This window comes from Salvelinus namaycush, chromosome 1 (genome assembly GCF_016432855.1).
Source record: "Salvelinus namaycush isolate Seneca chromosome 1, SaNama_1.0, whole genome shotgun sequence".
Classification (NCBI taxonomy): Eukaryota; Metazoa; Chordata; class Actinopteri; order Salmoniformes; family Salmonidae; genus Salvelinus; species Salvelinus namaycush.
Genome location: NC_052307.1, coordinates 63584402 through 63607241, shown reverse-complemented (window position 1 = coordinate 63607241; position 22840 = coordinate 63584402). Strand labels below are relative to the sequence as shown.

At 46.5% G+C, this 22840-nt stretch overlaps 1 protein-coding gene across 3 annotated transcripts; it reads left to right on the top strand.

Annotated features, from left to right (window-relative positions):
* On the top strand, window positions 1–21323 carry LOC120047006 (protein MTSS 2-like). Of its 3 annotated transcripts, none has more exons than XM_038992562.1 (12): window positions 1–139; window positions 2824–2915; window positions 3272–3346; window positions 5199–5356; window positions 5848–5955; window positions 10369–10466; window positions 12909–13041; window positions 13186–13260; window positions 13732–13881; window positions 14389–14565; window positions 14948–15113; window positions 15317–21323. In XM_038992562.1, the coding sequence occupies exons 1-12, from the start codon at window positions 90–92 to the stop codon at window positions 16090–16092; spliced, it is 2058 nt and encodes a 685-aa protein (XP_038848490.1). In that variant the 5' UTR covers window positions 1–89; the 3' UTR covers window positions 16093–21323. The 3 variants fall into 3 exon arrangements, with proteins under 3 accessions (XP_038848490.1, XP_038848484.1, XP_038848498.1); XM_038992556.1 differs by having other exon boundaries at window positions 12822–13041; XM_038992570.1 differs by lacking the exon at window positions 13732–13881 and having other exon boundaries at window positions 12822–13041.
* Window positions 21324–22840: the final 1517 nt, after the last annotated feature.

Below are 22840 nucleotides of genomic sequence, written 5' to 3'. Positions count from 1 at the left end.
CTGGACATTTTCCAAATGTTTCCCTAACCACCTCTGTATTGTGATCTCTTTCAGGCGCCACCAGAGACATTGGATCAGCGCTTACCAGGATGTGCATGCGGCATCGCAGCATCGAGGCGAAACTGCGCCATTTCACCAAGTAAGCCCCACTCTCTTACGCAGGCATCGTCCTATAGGCCTAGCTCTGTCCTTGCCATCACTCCATTAGTGGGGACTGGTCCCAAGAACTGTCAGTCACTGCTCTGTGTAAACCATATCTTTGACGATGGTAGCCAACAGTAATGAGTAGTAGCTGTCATCCCATCCATGTTCCTTGGCTGACCTTCTGAAAGTCTGTGGTAAGCTTTGGACAAACTGTGACCCTTGATTTTGTTCAGAGGCTACAACAGTATTGACATGAGAATATGTGGTAGGCTTACATTTACATTTAGGTCATTTAGCAGACACTCTTATCCAGAGAGACTTACAGGACCAATTAGGGTTAAGTGCCTTGCTCAAGGGCACATCGGTTGGAGTGGTCATCCCCAAAGCCAACACCTCCTTTGGACGCCTTTCCTTCCAGTTCTCTGCTGCCAGTGACTGGAACTAATTGCAAAAATCACTGAAGCTGGAGACTTACATTTCCCTCACTAACTTTAAACATCAGCTATCTGAGCAGCTAACTGATTGCTGCAGCTGTACATAGTCCATCTGTAAATAGCCCACCCAATCTACCTACCTCATCCCCATATTGTTTTTATTTACTTTGCTGCTCTTTTGCACACCAGTATCACTACTTACACACCATCATCTGCTCACCACCATCTGCTCATCTATCCCTCCAGTGTTAATCTGCTAAATTGTAATTACTTTGCTACTATGGCCTATGTATTGCCTTACCTCCTCATGCCATTTGCACACACTGTATGTAGACTTTCTTTTTTTATATTGTGTTATTGACTGTACGCTTGTTTATTCCATGTAGCTCTGTGTTGTTGTTTCTGTCGCACTGCTTTGCTTTATCTTGGCCAGGTCGCAGTTGTAAATGAGAACTTGTTCTCAACTAGCTTACCTGGTTAAATAAAGGTGAAATATATATACATTTTTTTATTTAAAAATCGGTAGATTTTTCACCTAGTTGGCTCTGTGATTTGAATCAGCGACCTTTCGGTTACTGGTCCAACACTCTTAACCGCTATGTTACCTGCTGCCCAGACTCTCTTTATGCTAGAAGAGTGAATTCACACGTGTCATCCTCCACTGAGTGAGGTACCAGTCATGGGTTTTCCATGTAAGTCTATCCCAGTGTTTGGGCCGGGTCTGTGGTAATGTGGAAATAGCAGGGCAGAACACTGGTGGGATTTAGACACAAGATCACCTCAGACGGGTTATTCTACACACTATCTAGACTGGAACATTCTCTCCCTAAAATGCATGATGCAGACAGGAGACGGAGGGAGGAGAAAACAGAATGTGAGGACGAACACGCTCCATTTCCCCCTCCTCCGCTCCAGTCCTCCATCTTCCCTCCCTCCCCTCTCCCCAAATCCCAAGCACCTCATTATAGGACATCTGTAGACTATTCTCTCAGACACTTAGGCTAAATGAATGGCACCACCGGCAGCAGCCTGCTCTGTTCTAGACCGCACAGTAAACCTCAAAGAAAGGAATCCATTCTATTTAGTTTGTAGTCTCGAATGACTTTTCCAAATCAGAGGCTATCACCATGATGACGATAATGATGATTGTGGTGTCTGGGGTGATGAGGATGATGATGACCAGGATGATGATGATAATAATGCCGATGATGATGGTGCCTGTGATGATGATGATGGTGGTGTCTTGTTGGGGTGTTTACATTCCTTACAAAGCATTTCTGGGAACAAAAGTTTCCTCACCGTGTGGTGGCACATCAAAACCGGTCTCCTGACCCGTTTACATTGCGCCACACTGTAAACAGGGGTGAAGCACACATCAGCACTGCGATGTCAGTCTGTGAGTGGTCGACCTGGGAGGCTGCAGTTTCCACACTCCACCATGGGACTCCCAGCTCGTCCTGTAGTGACGGGGGTGTGCAGATGTGCAACATACCACAAATAGTGAAGTGGGACGAACCACAAAGGAAAATGTATATAACCGCTTTCCCTTTCCAAAGATCGTATTTCTTAGAGCTTATATTTTCCATGGTTCATAAGAAAACATATCATTTTTAGAATTCATCATGGCAAAGATTCATTTTGTCCACGTGTTCCATATGTGTACCAGCTGAAGCCAAATTGTTACATTTAAACGGAAAATAAAATCATTGTAGCCTCCCGAGTGGCGCAGCGGTCTAAGGCACTGCATCACAGTGCTTGAGGCGTCACTACAGACCTGGGTTCGATCCCGGGCTGTGTCACAACCCGGCCGTGACCGGGAGTCCCATAGGGCGGCGCACAATTGGCCCAGCGTCATCCGGGTTAGGGGAGGGTTTGGCTGGGCGGGGCTTTACTTGGCTCATTGCGCTCTAGCGACTCCTTGTGGTGGGGTTGGTGCCAGCAGGCTGACTTCGGTCATCAGTTGAACAGCGTTTCCTCTGACACATTGGTGCAGCTGGCTTCCTTGTTAAGCGGGCAGGTGTAAAGTCGCGCTGTTTGGCGTGTCATGTTTCGAACGACTCATGACTCGACCTTCGCCTCTCCCGCGCCTGTTTGGGAGACAAGATTGTAATTGGATCACAATTGGATATCATGAAATTGGGGAGAAAAAGCAGGTTACCTTTTTTTTTTAAGTAAGTCATTATTATAACCGTTAATTAACACACCCATTGAACCTCGTGCTTTCTCTTTCCCTCTGTCCTCCCAGTGCCCTGATGGAGAGCTTGATCACTCCTCTCCAGGACAGGATTGAGGATTGGAAGAAGACAGCCAACCAGCTGGACAAGGACCATGCCAAAGGTGAATAATAATAATAATAATAATAATAACAATATTGGATTGGATTTACATAGTGCTTTTCTACAAGCTGAGGTACTCAAAGTGCTTTGCATAGTAAGGGGGAAACTCACCTCATCCACCACCAATGTGTGGCACCCACCTGGGTGATGCACGGCAACCATTGTTGTGCCAGAACGCTCACCACGTGGTGGAGAGGTGAGGAGTGATATATGCCAAGTAGGAATGAGGGGGATGACTAGGTGGCCATGATGAAAACGTCATGATGGAGGTGAGACACACACAGGGTACCTCAATCATATTCCCCTCTGTCTCCTGGGCCAATATGGATGACGTTCTGTCCCCGCTCTCTCCTCCAGAGTACAAAAGATCTCGTCATGAGATCAAGAAGAAGTCCTCAGACACCATGAAACTGCAGAAGAAGGCCCGGAAAGGTAGGCTGCTCCTCTTCTCTCTCTCTCTCTCTCGCTCTCTCTCTCTCTCTCTCTCTCTCTCTCTCTCTCTCTCTCTCCGACTGACAGCTAGCATGGCTGAACACTCCTAAACTGCCCTCTCCGGCTATCCAGCGCTCTGAAAACATTGCAGGTTTTGCATTTTGTTTGGGCTGTATAACTATAGGTTAACCCGGACATTCTCTGGAATGTAACAGTCTCAGCCGCGTCTCCCCTTCAGCATGATATTACAGTAGTAGTAGTAGTGCTGAAAATGTCAAGGTCAAATCCTCAAGGTGAGATCCTTTGCCAAGGCATTGTAGCTTGTTGACGATTACAGTTTGGTCTTTAAAAGGGCTATCGCCTCAAATCACTAGAGTGAGGGGGTGAAATGAGGGAAGGCGCAGTGAGGGAGAACATAGCTCCACTCCCTGTTAGTGAAGACTGAGGTTATAGAGCAACACTCACCCCTGGTGGTCAGGATGATAATGACAGGCCTTCCCTCATTCGCGATGATGCAGTTCACTCTGATCCAGCAGCCAATAAATACCGTTGTCTATTTAAGGCTATTTCTAGACAGTTGCCAGGCAGATGCAAGAACCTAAAATGATGAACTGAGGTGTATTTCATCTTAAAACCGGTGGAACATTGATGTTGGGTTGCTTTACCAGGTTGAGTTGGTTTTGATTTTGGCAACAGTGTTTTTGCTCTAACCGTGCGCACTTTGGCCGTGAACTGAGCTGTGATGGCTTCCTTGTACTAACCCTAACGATGAGCTCAACAATCTCTGCTCTCTCTCCTTTACCTCTGTCACCCCTCTGACCCCCTGTATGTCCCCCAATTCCTCCTCTCAACCCATCTTTGTTGTCCCTTCCTCTTTCCATTTTTCTCTCCCCTCCTCTCTCCCTCTCTCTTTCTCGCTCTCTCTCTCTCTCTCTCTCTGTCTGTGGTTGATTTCCCTTCTGTAGAAATCCAGGGTAAGTATGTGGTTCTCGTCCCACAACACTGCTATGCTATGCTACGTCTTCTTCTTGACATGTATTCTGAGTAGAGGGGTTTTCCCATGCCCCCAAAAAATACTTTTGGGAGATAGTCAAAAGCTAAGTGATTTACATCACTGCAATACATTTGGCCTGATTCACTCTTCTTCAGCTAGTTAGGCCTACTAGCTGTAACCTTTTAAAAGTCTGTCTACTTTCTGAGGCCTCTGGAATGCTGTCCTGTGACCTTTGTGACTCCTGCATGACTTGTTGTTCTAAAGCTCTTTCTGCTCACAGCACTGGTTGCTGTTGTCGAAGGTTCCCCCCTATCTTCTCTATCATGGCCGTCTCTGACACTACTCCCTGCTGCATGACTTAACATTACAAGACATTTTGAAGACTTGCTTTTTTTTGCTCATTTTCCATCATTACTTCTGTAGATGTCAGTCTGTTTAATGTCCGTATGCATTTCTGTTTAGCTCATGTAGATACAGTACCAGTGTAGAGTTTGTAGATCATTCTGTCCTGTGTCCATGGTGTCTGTCATTGGCTTGGGGGACCGAGAAGGGAGGGATGAGAGGAGGGGAGGGATGAGAGGAGGGGAGGGGTGAGATTTGTCCCTTCAAGCCCAGACACACCATACAGTTCTAATCTTTTCTTTCTCTCCTCCTCTCTCTTTTGTGTCACGCTTTGGTTTTTCCTTGTGACCTCTCTGTTACCCTCTTCTCCTCCTTTGGTCCTTCTTCCTTGTCCCACTACCTGCATTCTCTCTACATACCGGATACCCCACTCCCTGTATACTATGCCCCTGCCCTCTGTTTCCCTTTCCCTGCTCCTTGTCCCTGTCCCCTGTGCTCTTCCGCCTGGCTGATCAGGCCGAGGGGACCTGCAGCCCCAGCTGGATAGTGCCATGCATGATGTGAATGACATGTACCTGCTGATGGAGGAGACAGAGAAGCAGGCGGTGCGCAGAGCTCTGGTGGAGGAGAGGGGACGCTTCTGCACCTTCATCGGCTTCCTGCAGCCTGTAGTGGTAAGACTGGAGGAGGGGAGGCAGGGGCTGTATGGGGAGGGGAAACACCAGGGAGCTGGGGTGAGACATGGGGCCAATCCCTAATCGTCCCTTAAGCCCTACGCTTTATGCACTTGTGGTGATCTGAGAGGATTTGATTGGTATAAGCAATATGGTAAAACTTCCATCTAGCCTAACAGAGGGCGAGTTGGAGCTATTACCACGTTGCTCATACCAATCAAATCCTATCAAGTCTCCACAAGGGCACAGGATGAAGGGTTTAGGGGATGATTTGGGATCGGGCCAGAGTGAAGATGAAACAGGAGGAGGGGAGACTTGTCAGGGCCTGAAACCTAACTTGGGGGGGGAGTAAATAAGCCACCAGCTAAAATATGTTGACATTGCCCTCTAGTGTTGAGTCAAAGCTGAACAGTTGCAGTCATTCACATAAGGCCAGTGCTATTGCCATATATAATAACACTGACTGAAATGAGTCTCGTTGTTTTGACCAGAATGGAGAGATTGCCATGCTGGGAGAGATCACTCACCTCCAGGCCATTATTGATGACCTCACTGTGCTGACCACTGATCCCCACAAACTCCCCCCCGCCAGCGAGCAGGTACCGACACTCTCTTCTGAGATATTTGTATTATTTTTAGCCTACTATTTTAGTATAATGCACCATCTCTCAGTCCCACCGTCTAGACAGAGGTCATTAGATGCTAGATGGAACAGTGCTTGTGTGATAGAGTGAAATGTGCCATAACAAGAATAGCATCATAATGTGCACCAGCAAGCAATATGCTATTCATTTACCCAAATGTGATAATATGATAATGTGCTCTATTGATGTCTGTTTGTACAGAGTTTGATTAGTAATGCCTAGGAGTTCCTATAAGGGAAGCATGCAGTTTACCAGCTCGTTCATTACAACTGAAGCTAACGCTACACGTCCATGTGAATCATTCTCATATTTCCCCCTTTCAGGCAAAAAAGCGTAACTGAATTGCTAGCAGCAGTACAGTTACAGTCACCAACTCTCTGGTTAACACAAAAAACTGCCTAACTAGCTCTGCTAGGGCGAGTAAAATGGTCAGAGTGGTCTCATTTGTGTCTGGAAGTAGCTAGCAAGCTAGCCAATATTAGCTTGGGTGCTTGACTGCTGTTGTAAGGCCAGAATGCTCAAATCAACCCTACTCCTTGGCCCGAACGGTCAGTGCGCTCCGAGAGCGAAACAGTCTGAATTTACACACTGACAATCTGACAACGCCCTGAATTTATGAGTGTCACGTTGTACAGCGCCATATTTTCTGTTCCATCCTATGGAAACCCAGAGGGTTTTTCATTTTCATGGAATAGAAACACCATAATATTAATCAAATTAATTAACTTCTCACGGATCATTGGGATGCTAGCGTCCCACCTCGACAACATCCGGTGAAATTGCAGAGAACCAAATTCAAATTACAGAAATCCTAATATTACACATTCATGAAAATACAAGTGTCATACATCATTTAAAAGCTTAACTTCTTGTTAATCCAGCCTCTTTGTCAGATTTCAAAAAGGCTTTACGGCGAAAGCACACCATGCGATTATCTAAGGACAGCGCCCCGCACACAAAAGCATTACATACATTTTCCAACCAAGCAGAGGCGTCAGGAAAGTCAGAAATAGCGATAAAATAAATCACTTACCTGGTTGCAATCACAAGGGTTCCAGCAACATAACAAATTGTCCTTTTGTTCGATAAAGTCCTTCTTTATATCTCAAAAAAGTAAGTTTCATTGGCGCGCGTGACTCAGTAATCCACCGGTTTCCCTCGTTCAAAATGCATACAAATGAATCCCGTAAGTTACCAATAAACTTCTTCCAAACATATCAAACAACATTCCTAATCAATCCCCAGGTACCCTAATATGTAAATAAACAATAACATTTAAGACGGAGAATACCGGAGACCATTACCGGAGATAAATAACGAAGTGCACACCCTCGCCGGAATGCGCAACAAACACTACAGCCAAAATGGGAGCCACTTTGAAAAACTACAAATTCTAGCTCATTTTTCAAAAAACAAGCCTGAAACTCTTGCTAAAGACTGTTGACATCTAGTGGAAGCCCTAGGAACTGCAATCTGGGAGGTCTTCCTTTTATATTCCCATTCCCAGCCATTGTAATAAGTGGGTTTTCGCCTGCCATATCAGTTCTGTTATACTCACAGACATTGTTTTAACAGTTTTGGAAACTATCCAATACTACCAATTATATGCATATCCTAGCTTCTGGGCCTGAGTAACAGGCAGTTTACTTTGGGCACCTCATTCATCCAAACTTCTGAATACTGCCCCCTAGCCCGAAGAAGTCAATCAAGTACCAATCAAAAGTTTGGACACACCTACTCATTCCAGGATTTTTGTATATTTTTTACAATTTTCTACATTGTAGAATAAGAGTGAATCAATCAAATTTCAATCAAATGTATTTATAAAGCCCTTCTTACATCAGCTGATGTCACAAAGTGCTGTACGGAAACCCAGCCTAAAACCCCAAACAGCAAGCAATGCAGGTGTAGAAGCGCAGGGACTAGGAAAAACTCCCTCAACTAACATCAAGGCGGTGACCCGTTCCTGTAGGTTCATGCTCTACAACATTCGCAGAGTACGACCCTGCCTCACACAGGAAGCGGCGCAGGTCCTAATCCAGGCACTTGTCATCTCCCGTCTGGACTAATGCAACTCGCTGTTGGCTGGGCTCCCTGCCTGTGCCATTAAACCCCTACAACTCATCCAGAACGCCGCAGCCCGTCTGGTGTTCAACCTTCCCAAGTTCTCTCACGTCACCCCGCTCCTCCGCTCTCTCCACTGGCTTCCAGTTGAAGCTCGCATCCGCTACAAGACCATGGTGCTTGCCTACGGAGCTGTGAGGGGAACGGCACCTCCGTACCTTCAGGCTCTGATCAGGCCCTACACCCAAACAAGGGCACTGCGTTCATCCACCTCTGGCCTGCTCGCCTCCCTACCTCTGAGGAAGTACAGCTCCCGCTCAGCCCAGTCAAAACTGTTCGCTGCTCTGGCACCCCAATGGTGGAACAAACTCCCCCACGACGCCAGGTCAGCGGAGTCAATCACCACCTTCCGGAAACACCTGAAACACCACCTCTTTAAGGAATACCTAGGATAGGATAAAGTAATCCTTCTAACCCCCCCCCCCCCCCCTTAAAAGAGTTAGATGCACTATTGTAAAGTGGTTGTTCCACTGGATATCATAAGGTGAATGCACCAACTTGTAAGTCGCTCTGGATAAGAGCGTCTGCTAAATGACTTAAATGTAATGTAAATGTAAAGGCCAGAACCTAGGAAGAAACCTAGATAAGAACCAGGTTATGAGGGGTGGCCAGTCCTCTTCTGGCTGTGCCAGGTGGAGATTATAACAGAACATGGCCAAGATGTTCAAATGTTCATAGATGACCAGCATGGTCAAATAATAATAATCACAGTGGTTGTAGAGGGTGCAACAGGTCAGCACCTCAGGAGTAAATGTCACTTGGCTTTTCATAGCCGTTCATTCATAGTATCTCTACCGCTCCTGCTGTCTCTAGAGAGTTGAAAACAGCAGGTCTGGGACAGGTAGTACATCCGGTGGACAGGTCAGAGTTCCACAGCCGCAGGCAGAACAGTTGAAACTGGAGGAACAGCACGACCAGGTGGACTGGGGACAGCAAGGAGTCATCATGGCCAGGTAGTCCTGAAGCATATGTTCTAGGGCTCAGGTCCTCTGAAAGAAAGGAAGAAAGAGAAAGAAAGAAAGAAAGAAAGAAAGAAAGAAAGAAAGAAAGAAAGAAAGAAAGAAAGAAAGAAAAAGAAAGAGAGATGGAATTAGAGAGAGGATACTTAAATTCACACAGGACACCGGATAAGACAGGAGAAATACTTCAGATATAACAGACTGACCCTAGCCCCCCGACACATAAACTATTGCAGCATAAATACTGGAGGCTGAGACAGGAGGGGTCGGGAGACACTGTGGCCCCGTCCGACGATACCCTCGGACAGGGCCAACCAGGCAGGATATAACCCCACCCACTTTGCCAAAGCACAGCTCCCACACTAGAGGGATATCTCCAACCACCAACTTACCATCCTGAGACAAGGCCGAGTATAGCCCACAAAGATCTCCCCCACGGCACAACTCAGGGGGGGCGCCACCCCGGACAGGAAGATCACGTCAGTGACTCAACCCACTCAAGTGATGCACCCCTCCTAGGGATGGCATGGAAGAGCACCAGTAAGCCAGTGACTCAGCCCCTGTAATAGGGTTAGAGGCAGAGAATCCCAGTGGAGAAAGGGGAACCGGCCAAGCAGACACAGCAAGGGTGGTTCGTTGCACCAGTGCCTTTCCGTTCACCTTCACACCCCTGGGCCAGACTACACTCAATCATAGGACCTACAGAAGAGATGAGTCTTCAATAAAGACTTAAAGATTGAGACTGAGTCTGCGTCTCTCACATGGATAGGCAGACCATTCCATTGAAATGGAGCTCTATAGGAGAAAGCTCTGCCTCCAGCTGTTTGCTTAGAAATTCTAGGGACAACTAGGAGGCCTGCGTCTTGTGACTGTAGCGTACGTGTAGGTATGTACGGCAGGAACAAATCGGAAAGATAGGTAGGAGCAAGCCCATGTAATGCTTTGTAGGTTAGCAGTAAAACCTTGAAATCAGCCCTTGTGAAGACAATTATGAAATAACACATATGGAATCAGTTAAGAACTAATTCTTATTTACAAGGACAGCCTGCGGTCTCCCACGTGCCTGCAATATAGAAGACTATCAAATGCTTCTCAAAGATGCCCTCTGGTGGTCAAACTAGCAATAACTTGCATTAACAGGGAAAAAATGGCTGACAAATAGATAAAGTGCCACAGAATGCTGCGTTAGCCATCAAGGTGTGCCGCAGTATGACGCAACTTTTAAAGGAGGAACCACTGTATAACACTTATATGGTGCCAATTGGATTGACTCTCTCTCTCCCAGGTGATCAAAGACCTGAAGGGTTCAGACTACAGCTGGTCCTACCAGACCCCTCCCTCCTCCCCCAGCAGTTCTGGCTCCAGGAAGAGCAGCATGTGCAGGTACGAACCAGAGGGAGACAGGACACATGGACAAGAAATACAGACATTTTGTATTGACATGGATTCATTTGATTTGATCAACAAAGGGGGGGATTCTTTGTTTTTGTTTTGAGCCTAGGTGTGTGGATGATGTATGAGTGTCTGCTGAGCGTCTGTCTGTATGAGTGTCTGCTGAGCGTCTGTCTGTATGAGTGTCTGCTGAGCGTCTGTCTGCTGGTCCATATGTCTGTTATGTCGTCTGTCCTCACAGAGTTTAATCACAGATGGCGTCATATGGCATGCAACACTCAGAGCACTAAACTTTTTTTCCGTCTTTTTTCACTTAGTGGTGAAAATTACAACTTTATTTCAACTTAAAACAGACTCGTTTGATGATAACAAATAGCACATGACATGTATATTACAATGTTGTGGAGTGTTTTTCAAAATAATCCCTGTTTCCATGTGTGATGAAGTAGGACAGTTGTTAGGTCTGAAGTGGTGTCCTCTATTCTGAAGAAGTATCTCTCAGGCTTGTCACGGCAGTGCTCTGATGTGGTGACATGGTCTATGTGTCTATGTTTATGTGTGTGTGTCGCTTGTGTCACTGTCTGGGAGGCCATGTCTTTGGGCATGCCAGCTACCCTGCCCTGTACCCTGTGTGTCTAATCTACCCATGCTTGGTTCTCACATGTTCTCACACTCTTAACTTGTCTTTTCCATGTTTCCTCCTCCTCTCCCTCCCCAACCCTCTACCTCTGACCCCCCTCCACGCTCAACATGTCTATCCCCATCCCTGCATGTGTGTGTCTCCCAACCTCTCCACTCTACATTCACACTTACCCTTGGTGTTTGTCCTCTTCTCTATTTCCTGTGGTTTGATCACTTCCCATTCCTCTGTATTTGTACGGCCTCTTTCTCTTCCTGTGTGGTTGGCTTCTCTACTCTCTGTGCCTCTTTCCCCCCTATTCTGGTTGGGTTCCCCTATTTCACTGCTGCTGCTCTCTACTTTCAACTCCAACTTGGAAATGTCCTCATCTTAACCTCTGCCCATCATATAAACTACCTGTCTCTCTCATTTGAACTCTACCCATCATATAAACTACCCGTCTCTCTCATATGAACTTCACCCATCATATACACTACCCGTCTCTCTCATATGAACTTCACCCATCATATAAACTACCCGTCTCTCTCATATGAACTTCGCCCATCATATACACTACCCATCTCTCTCATATGAACTCTACCCATCATATAAACTACCTGTCTCTCTTATTTGAACTCTACCCATCATATAAACTACCCGTCTCTCTCATATGAACTTCACCCATCATATACACTACCCGTCTCTCTTATTTGAACTCTACCCATCATATAAACTACCTGTCTCTCTTATTTGAACTCTACCCATCATATAAACTACCTGTCTCTCTTATATGAACTCTACCCATCATATAAACTACCCGTCTCTCTCATATGAACTCTACCCATCATATAAACTACCTGTCTCTCTTATTTGAACTCTACCCATCATATAAACTACCTGTCTCTCTTATTTGAACTCTACCCATCATATAAACTACCTGTCTCTCTTATTTGAACTCTACCCATCATATAAACTACCTGTCTCTCTTATATGAACTCTACCCATCATATAAACTACCCGTCTCTCTCATATGAACTCTACCCATCATATAAACTACCTGTCTCTCTTATTTGAACTCTACCCATCATATAAACTACCTGTCTCTCTTATTTGAACTCTACCCATCATATAAACTACCCGTCTCTCTCATATGAACTTTACCCATCATATAAACTACCCGTCTCTCTCATATGAACTCTACCCATCATATAAACTACCGGTCTCTCTTATTTGAACTCTACCCATCATATAAACTACCTGTCTCTCTCATATGAACTCTACACATCATATAAACTACCCTTCTCTCTCATATGAACTCTACACATCATATAAACTACCTGTCTCTCTTATATGAACTCTACACATCATATAAACTACCTGTCTCTCTCATATGAACTCTACACATCATATAAACTACCTGTCTCTCTCATATGAACTCTAACCATCATATAAACTACCCGTCTCTCTCATATGAACTCTGCCCATCACTTGCTCTGCTTCTCTGGCCCATTCTTCACTGTACCTCGCTACCCTTTTTCATTTCACCTCATCACTCTCTCCCATATCCATCACTACACATCCTCATTCAATCTCACACCTTCTCCACCTCTTGCTTCATACATGTGGTTTATATGATATCACCCTCCCTTAAATAATTCCCTTCACCCTGCCTGACCCTATTCCCTGCCCCTTCACCACCCTCTCACCCTGGCCCCACCCCACTGCAGCAGTGTGAACAGCGCCCACAGTAGCGCCTCCCGCTCCTCCGGAGGCTCTCAGACTCACTCACCCAGTTCGTCCTATCGCTACCGCAGCCTGGCCCACCCGCCGCCGGGGAACGCTCACCGCCTCAGCAGCGTCTCCTCCCACGACTCAGGCTTCATATCGCAGGACGCCAACGTCTACTCCAAGCCTCCCTCGCCCATGCCCTCTGACATCACCAGCCAGGTATGACTGCCGTCACGGATGTCGCTGCAGTGCTGAAACGTAGCTCCGCCCCCTCCTTGGTTTTTATTTCCTCAACTCTTCTGCCCGACGTCTCTTGGTTTTGCGTTCATACCGTCTCTTTTTGACCTCTATGTCCTACTGCAGAAGTCATCAAGCTCTGCATCCTCAGAGGCATCCGAGACTTGCCAGTCAGTCAGTGAGTGCAGCTCTCCCACAACGGTAAGTACAACAGCTGCCTCGCACTCCTGTCCTAACGCGTGCAAACATATTGGAACACACGATCCAATATCAGTCACACGATTAACTGACTTTGAAAAGAATGTGAATGCATAGCCATGCTCGTTTTAGTCATCTGTGTATTGCATACTGTATTGTTGTGCTGTATATGTGTATGAGAGAAGCTGGTAAAACTGACCGGCAGGATGGTCTCCCTAAGTATGTGTTCTTCATCAGTCCAGGTCAACTTGTGGTCATCTGCTCTGTCACCGCTGATCTCTTGTCTTTGCCCTCTTTTCTTCTGCTACTTATACAGTTTGTGTATGCGTGCGTTTGGGAGTGCACATGCACGTACTCTTGTGCATGTACAGTATGTCTCTGTGACCCAGAGGTCACATCACAAAGGCTCCTCCCATAAGCCTTTGGCGTTGATGGACGCTCTGACGATCCCGATCTTGTCTCTCCGTTCCGCAGTCTGGCTCGTCCTTCGCTACCTTCCGCCCTGCTCTCTCTCACACTGGCTCCATCAGGCCTCTCTCTGTCATACTTCCTGCGTCCCCACCCTATAACTACTCCCCTGGATCCAACACTACCTCTCCCACATCAAAGGTTCCTTGCTGGAAGGTTTGTTTTCATCTGTACACTTTTCTTTGCAGTTTTTAGTTCTTTTTTTGAATTTTTTGTTTTGTGTTTTCATTTGTGCTTCTTGAGTTAACGCTTCTTCACCAGGTTTTTCTTTTCATTTCACCATCTGCTTAACTCATTCGTGACTTCGTTACTTTGCTCCCTGACCTGTGTGCCTTTTGTGTTGTCGTTGGCCATCAGTCTCACCCCCTGGTTTCAAATCTACTGTGTGGTGATTTGCTAAACTGAGCAGGCCCTGGGTGTCACCCATTTCACCTTTCCAAGTCTCACAAACTCAAAAGGCTTCAAACCAATAAACCCACTCATCAATTTGGCCCAATACCAAACACTCACACACACACGATGAGGAATCCTCCCCCACACTACCCCCCACACTGTACCCAGATGAAAGGCGTCAAACTGCTGGATAGTGGACGGGTCTCTCTCATTGGAGAGTTTGCTCTGTTGCTTTTCACTGCTTCTTATTAATCACACCCACCTCTTCAGGATTGGTCCAAGGCAGGTTCTTATGAGCAGCCATTGGCTGCCACGCTTCAGCGGAGGAAGGAGCCCCTGGATAGGCTGAAGGAGAGCGAGGCATCCCCGGGCTCCCAGGGATATGCTGGTGCTCACCCAGACGATGTCCAGAGGTCCAGAATGACCCCCGCCACCATCGCTGCCAAGGTAACAGAGAATATGCAGATTTACCTCGCAATGGTGGTGAATACAAGACACATGCTGCTATAACACAACTGTTGGATTTTTACCCCGGATTGGAGTTTGGTGGTTATAGTCCGTCCATTGTGCTTGGTAGTGGTCCTGTGCTCCTACCATGTGATAAGTGTTTGCTAAGGCTATTGATTGCGATACGGTTAGATCCTTAGTCAGCATCCTAATCATGTGTCAGTCCACTAGTCCCGTGTAGCTCTGTCGGTAGAGCATTCAATTCCCACGGTGGGACCAGTGAGAACAAAGTATTAAAATGTATACACTCACTGATGTAAGTCGCATGGGATAAGAGTGTCTGCTTAATGAATAAAAACAACGTGTTGTCGCTTCCTCCCAGCACGGCGAAGAGGTGTCTCCAGCAGCCAGTGACCTGGCCATGGTCCTGACCCGTGGTCTCAGCATGGAGCAGCAGAAGAGCAACAGGGACTCCCTGCAGTACTCTAGTGGCTACAGCACCCAGACCACCACGCCCTCCTGCTCCGAGGACACTATCCCCTCTCAGGGTACCACTCTGACAAGTACACTCCTTCGCTCGTAGAGTAAACATCCAATACATACAGAAGTCAACCTCACGTACATTAACCAACAGAGAATGCACTCGCTGTCCTCTCTCAAGGAAACCGTCCCCAACAGCATAATACATGCAATACTCATCCTCTGAATAACACACCACACCCCTCTATCTCTCTCTCTCTCTCTCCCCCAGGGTCGGATTATGACTGCTACTCTGTGAATGGAGATGCTGAAGGTGAGGCGTCAACGGACTTTGACAAGTCCTCCACCATCCCCCGCCACAGCAACATCGGCCAGAACTACCGACGTATGATCCAGACCAAGAGGCCGGCCAGCACCGCTGGTCTGCCCAGTGGGGCCCAGGGCGGAGTGCCTGGAGGGGGAGGGGGCATTGGGACCCCTGGGACTGCCACCATCCGCCGAACCCCATCCACCAAGCCGGGTGTGAGACGCACCTTGTCCAACGCGGGCCCCATCCCCATCCGCCCGCCCATAGTGCCAGTGAAGACACCCACGGTGCCTGATGCTCCTGGGGGGTACCCCGGGCCTCCGGTACGTGTGGGCAGTGAGGAGTGTGTGTTCTCCGTGGCGGATGACTCCTCCCCCAACGCGTTGGAGTATGTGAAGGCCTCTCCCAAGCGTCTGAGCCTGCCCAACACAGCGTGGGGGTCTGGGGGAGCGATGGAGATGAGTGTGTATGTCCAGCACGGCTCTGAGGAGGACCAGATGATAGCCGCTAACCGCCACAGCCTGGTGGAGAAGATAGGAGAGCTGGTGGCCAGTGCCCATGCCCTTGGGGAGGGACAGTTCCCCTTCCCCAACCTCCCTGATGACCCCCCGCCTGGCCCGGCCCCCCAGCACGACCCACAGGCCCCCGGGTCAGGCACCGACGTGCTGGTGTCCATCCGCAGGGGCGTGCGGCTCCGCAAGACCGTCTCCAACGACAGGTCAGCGCCCAGGATTTTGTGATGGTGCACAACGGAGCGGAGGGAGCGCAGCCTGCACCCACCGAGATGCCTCAACCACTACATACAGTACTGACTCTGTAGTAAAGAAGTAAATATGACAACAGAAGATTACAAAAAAAAAAGTTTAATTAGAAGTAAATGATAAATAACAATAAAAATGCTGATAATGAAAAAGTAAATCATGAATAATAATGACAGGCTCTGGCCACTATAACTCTATCGTGTCTGGGCGCATGTTTGTTTAATTAGCACCACCATCACCACGGGATCCTCAGACTGTATATAGAGACTCTGTCTGGACTGGACTGACTGCTGAGAGAGGGACTGTTTATAGGAACCTGGACTTCCAGCCACCCTCTCCACCTCCTCCCACAACCCCCCACTCCTCACCCAACCTCTTACCCCCCCCCCCCCCCCCCCCCCCATTCTAGAGTAAAGCAGAGGGAAGCAGGTGGCAGAGAGACAGATGAAAAGTGGGGTCAATGGGGGCTCCATCGCTCCCTCTCCCTTTGGCTCAGGTCACAAGGCTCTGACGACGCACTGTTAGCTTTAAACCATGGCTAACAGTGTGCGTGTGTGCGCGTGTGTGTACGAGGTGGGCAGAGTTCTGCTGCAGGTCAGCTGGTTGTATTTGAGAGTGGGGCTTCTCTCCTCTGTGTCGTTTTGTTGTTACCCTCACACTGGGCACACACTGGCTAAATCAACGTTGTATCCACGTAATTTTTACGAAATTACATTGCACCAACGTGGAATAGACATTGAATTGACGTCTGTGCCCAGTGGACTGTTTTTATTGTGACATTTGATTTCCTGTTACCACTGTGTGAGAAACCACAAAATGAAGCCAGGCGTATATATTTTCTAAATCCAGAGAGAACATGTTAATAGGAAATGGAGCAATACATGCGTTTTATTTTCTGCTTGCGGAGTGGAGGAGAAACAGAAGCTGTTATCTTAGGTTTAGGTTCTCTTTTTTTAACTTTCAGGCAATCATCAGGCATGCTCAAGTACACATGACAGTTGCTGTCTAACTTTGGCCCTGGACTTTTCTCAAGTCCTTGCCTGATGTGTTAAAAAAAAAACTGAAAAATCATGGAAAACTGAAGCACTTTGAAGGTTAATTTCTAGTGTGACCACTAGGAGTCAGTGTGGTCACACTATGTGATGAGACGAGGGTGCTGGGGGAGTGAGGCAGTTGGTTGCCATGCGGTGTGCTGAATGCGTGCCACGGACCAGTGAGCGAAGCAGCTCAATTGGTGAGAGAATAGGAAGATCGAAAAAGGAAGTGATAAAGAAAGGTGGGAAATGGGAACGGAAGGATACTGGATTGCGGGAATGGTTATGTACAATGGGTCCGTGCTGAAAAATGTTGAATTCCAAAAACGGATTTATAATGTAGATCATAACATTTATGTAAAGAGGGGGATGGTAAGCTGCTGTACTTGTCATCACCTGTTGTGAATCTCAAACATGAGATCCATAGCTAATTTGAACCTTGTGCAGACTTATGCGGGAGCTGGCTTTGCTAAGGACATTAGAATGAAAGAGTGACTATAGCCAGGGAGAAACAGTGAGGATAATGTAAGGGGTTGCCAGATTGGGAGGAAGAAGGGGGGTATTTATGTTTACAGAGTTAGCTGGAAGAGAGTTGATGCAGCGGAGAGAGATGGAAGGAGTATTTCACTGCCTGTTCATACAGTAAGCCCGAGTTCAGAGTCAGACGCACAGGAGGAAGTCAAGACTAGAAACTGTATGAAAATAGAGTAACCTTTCATAAAATTATGTTGCCATATTTTTGCAATAATGTTATGCTGTAGTCTTGCTTTTAGCAATATTTTTTTTTTTAAATCATCTCCAGAGAACAGTATATCACAGTGACATAGGTTCTGAGCAGGCAGAGAGAGCATTATTCTGACCGTTGTGCTGTAGGGTAGTGATGAACTTCATGGGTTAGTCCATGCTCCCTAGCAGTGACTGTTGATGTCCTCCCCTTGACAGCAATGGCCATTACGAAATGTGTCTCAATGCTTATTTATTTATTTCGCCTAAACGGAGCACTGTTTCAGAAATGCCTGTGGCTGTTTTAAAGCGAGGATCTGCTTTGAGAAGGTGAGAGAAACACCTGCTGTTGTAGAATATCGCTCATCTGCCAGAGAGAACTTTTCTCATGAACTCCGAAATAGTACTCCAGCGAGGGGCTGAAGAGGGCATGTGTGTGTGGGAGTAGGTGAGTGTGGGGCGGAGTGGCGGAGGAAGGGGAGGGACCAGCAGTGTGGGTGGAAGTGACCAGCAGCCCAGGGTGGAAGTGACCTCCCCTGCCACAGTGCATTCTGGACCAGAGGATGCTCATCCAGAGAATTTCTGCAAAGCACAGGTCATAACGATGTACATGTATATACACATATATACATGCATATACTGTATAAGAAGGTGAACACTTAATTGTGCAAGTCAAATCGCTAGAATTTTTCAAAAGGAGTTCAACTCACATTATTTCGCATTACTGAATTTAAAAAGGCAAATGTCAAATGTACAGTGTATGACAGCAATATGGGAGTGTGTTTATTAGCCAATTTAACAATGCAACTTCTTATCTAACAAAAAGGTAAACATGTTTACTGTCTTTTTAAATGTGCAGATGTAACTCTGGCAATTATTCTGTTCCAATTTCTTGTCGTGCTTGGATTACTCTGCTTCATTCTGAGTGTGTGTGATGCTCCTTGCCGTTCCCGAGAACCCAACTCTGTAAGCGTCACTTCTGTCAGAGCATTAGAGCGAGAGAAAGACAGGATGTGGCACAGGGACAAGACAGGGTGAGTGAGACAGGGCTGTTGGCGAGTGTGTGTTTGGCTGGGACTGAGAGGACCCCTACAGGGGAAACTACAGGGATGTCATTCTCAGTTGTGTCTCTCTGTCTGGGATGAGGTGACACTCTCCCAAGACCCCATGGTGGATGACTAGCAGTCACCTCACTCCCTCACACTCCCACAGCTGGGCTGTCTGGGTCCAGACTCTCTTTCCTCACTATCCCTTGGTTCTCGCCATCCTCCCGCCGGGCACAGACGTCAGTTTAACGTCTAGTTTTGATTTACATTTGGTTGAGTTGTCATCTAACAAGAATTCAATATGAAATCCCCAAAAGATATCGCAATGTCATTGGATTAAGGTTAAAAGTTGGGTGAAAAAAAGACGGAATGCCCTGACGTTGATGACTTCTTGCAGATTCAATTCGTTTCCCACGTTGATTAAACGTCATCACTTCGATTGAAATGGGTTTGAAATGACGTGGAAACAACGTTGATTTAACTAGATTTGGCCCAGTTGGCTACCCCCACTTTTATTCAATGAATGAACGTGTTGCTTTTAAACCTCTTATCCACCCATCCACCACAACTCCAACTCCTACTAGCAACTCACTCCATAGGCTGCCTCAGCATCAGTTCTTGAGCCAGAGCCAAATCCAAACCCCCAACAGGGCTTTGACTGAAGCCCTTTCCCGCTGGGTGCTAATGCAAGGACAGGGAATAACATAGTCGTCACAATAAAAAGCTAGTTCCACATTAAAAGAACAGCACTTCCTTGAGAACAAGATATGATGTCTCACGCTGGCTGGATTATAGCTAATGAAATCATTTTAATTAAGCCTTAACTTCACTCGAAGTGAGTGTTAATTTGCGATAACTGCCCATTTGACTTATCTCTCTCTCGAATCGGGTGAGTTGTTTGTCTGTGTATCCTGTTGTGCTAGCCACGGGTGGCGTGTCCATGGTGTTAGTGCTGTCGTTGTGGGGAATGGAGCAAATGGGTTGATGGGAGTGTTTTCTCTTCATGTTGAGGGAAGGTTACACAGTGCTGTGTAGAGATGTATTTTTCACTTCTTCGTCTCTGCAATACAGCCTCGGTCGCAAATTCCACTTATTTAAATAGCTTTTTGAATACACTTATACAGGTCTCTTTCACAATTTCAATAGAGGAAAATGTGCTTTCGTTGCCTTTTGAGTTTCACTGCGTGCGATTTAATACCTTTCCCCCCGCTAAGCTATGTAGAAATAACAATGGAACTCATTCATAATGTGGGATACTGGATATGTAACAGGAGTCTATGGGTCTCATTGGTCTCCATGATGCCTTGCCTAACACAACACTCTTGCCTAACACTCTTGGTCCTGGATAAGAGCTTGGTTAATCAGCCTTATTACTGTAAGAACATTTAAGAAAGAGTGCGTGACTGTCAGGAAAACCTCTGGACTATAGTCATTCTGGCCAACATAGACCGTAACACTGTATGCCTTTATAGTTTAGGCTGGTGTTAATGTGCCACCAGTAGACACACAGCCGTACTGTGACCTTGCAAATCGCTTTGCGCCGTTATACGGTGGCCAAACAGCCCAAACCCTTTTATTTTAACTAGCTTGTAATTACTATGTTCAAGCATATGTGAGGGCAGAGCTGGGCAGCTATGGGGTGTAGGTCCTGTATGGAGGTTATACTGTACGTGGTCTAGGAGGAGTTTGTTTACATTGTCTACAGGCGTTGCGTCGGTGCGTCTTCGTGCTCGTGAAGTCTGCCCTGACGTATGTTGAGGATCTCTGACACTGATGGGAAAACATAGACTCTCGACACAAGGTGGCTACACGCCCACTCTCCCACCCACACACAGCCTGTCCCCGTCTATTTAAAAAGGCCAATAAAGTCACCCCACAACGATGTCACCATCCGTTAACTCAACGCTGTCAGCTCCTGAGATGTAGTCAGGCAGGGAGGAGGTGACTTCCAGGTGCCATGGTAACAGAACTGAATGTCTTATCACTTGTGGATTCTCTGTGGTTTCTTCTCTCTTCCCCTTCCTCTTCCCAAAGCCCAATCCAATATGAAAGCTAAACCACTGCGTCTGTGAACTTGACCGTCGCCACAGTTTTTAATGAAGTCATTATTTTCATTACGGTGTTGTGAAGAGATATGATGTGTGCATATGTTTTTGTACAAAAAAACCCCTCCCTCCAATGGAGTCACGTAATGCTACAGGTGCTGTTGTCTGTCTTCTACTTTCTCTCCTTCTCTTCTTTAATTTATTGTGCCCTTTTTTCCAAGGCTGTTTTGCCTCTGTTGCTGATGACAAGTCTTTCTTTTTGTAATATTAATCCTTTTAATTTTGTTAACTTTAGTCACTGCTAATGTAACAAAACGCACTGTGATGATTCCAGTATTAATAAAAGTTGTACTTAAACTGTGCATGGGTTTGAGAGACAAGAGTCCTTCATTTGGCGTTTTAAAATGTGTTTTAGTGGCATTGACAGCTCTCAGTGTTAAGCTAGAGGGTGAGAGTTGATACAGTAGGTAGAGCCAAGCGTTTGTTCTGTTTTTGGTTGACAGGGGGCGCCAGAGATCTGCTGGGACTAACACTGAGGATGCTTTAAGAACTCAGCAAGACAGATTCTGATTCCAGGAGGGGGATTGTCTGTCGGTAGTGCCAATTGATGCGTGTATCTCACCCAAAACTTCAATTAAGTTCAGCAGTAAGTCTAGCCTCCTGTGCCAACCCTGCGCTCGGTGTAGCTTGAAATTTCAGATTGACCAGAGGGACGGAATACTGAAGTGTTGGTCTGTCTGGTTTATTTGGTCTATATGTCACCCTAGTGTTACTGCTAGGAGATCAGGCAGAAGCCCGTCCTGGACTCAACACAACGGGTTAGTGACGTCAGTACACGGAAAACCTGTCTGTCTTCATTAAACCCCTGACGGAACAAGGACAAATTCCCTTTACTTAATGTCATCTCCCCAGCCACAATTTAAACCGCACAAAGGAAACTTTAATTAAAAATAAGTGGGGCACAATTAAGCTGAGAACGCCTGACGTTGAAACTCATGGGGACGTGGGGCCTCCGCCTGAGTGAGACTGTATGGGTAAGGCAGGGGGTTTCATTTCCGCTGTTCTTTGCTTCCCGTTTTGTTGAAACTAATTAAATGTTTAAAGGTACAAGTTGAGCTCCACTAATAGCAAGCTGGTGGAGGAGATATTGAATGAGGTATTTTGTTGTTGTAGTTGAAGACCATGAGATGGGGTAGTAATTGCGGGGTGTAGGGTGGGATGCTTTATTGCAAGTAGGCCTAGACTACTTCCTCATCCGAACCTCATCCTCACCCATATTACTACTCCCTCCAGTGTGTTTAAGTGAGCATCCCACCACACTCTTTAGACTGATCTGTTGGGGTGCGTCTCAATAGTCGATCAGTATCGTCTCCTCATCTCCTTAACCTGATTTGCAATGACCTAAAAGACATGAGGATAGGTGAAACAAATTTGACGGAAGACTGCCAATGGGTTTGCTTTCCCTTGGGCATGTCTTTCAGAATGGTAGAGATGGAGGAAAGGAGAAGAGGAAAGGAAGCCACTTTTTGGACTATTGAGATGCCTCTTTCTCAATAGGGCACCGTTATATCTTACGGACTCCGTCACCTCAAACTGATGTCTATTTGGGAAGGCTGTATCAGGACAATTTAGAGTTGTGAAATCAACGCTGAATTTGGGAAAATAGATTATTTGCCCCCCCAATTTTAAAAAAATGTTACAACTACTGTACATTCAAAGTTAGTTCGCGATAACAGCCTTTTTTACCAGACTCCAAACTTATGTCTAGCCTACTACTTCAAGTCCACAACTTGGGGAACTTATCAGAGCAATTCAGAGTTGTGAAATCAATGCTGCATTGTGTCACACGTATCACTAATACACCCCACATCCTGCATCT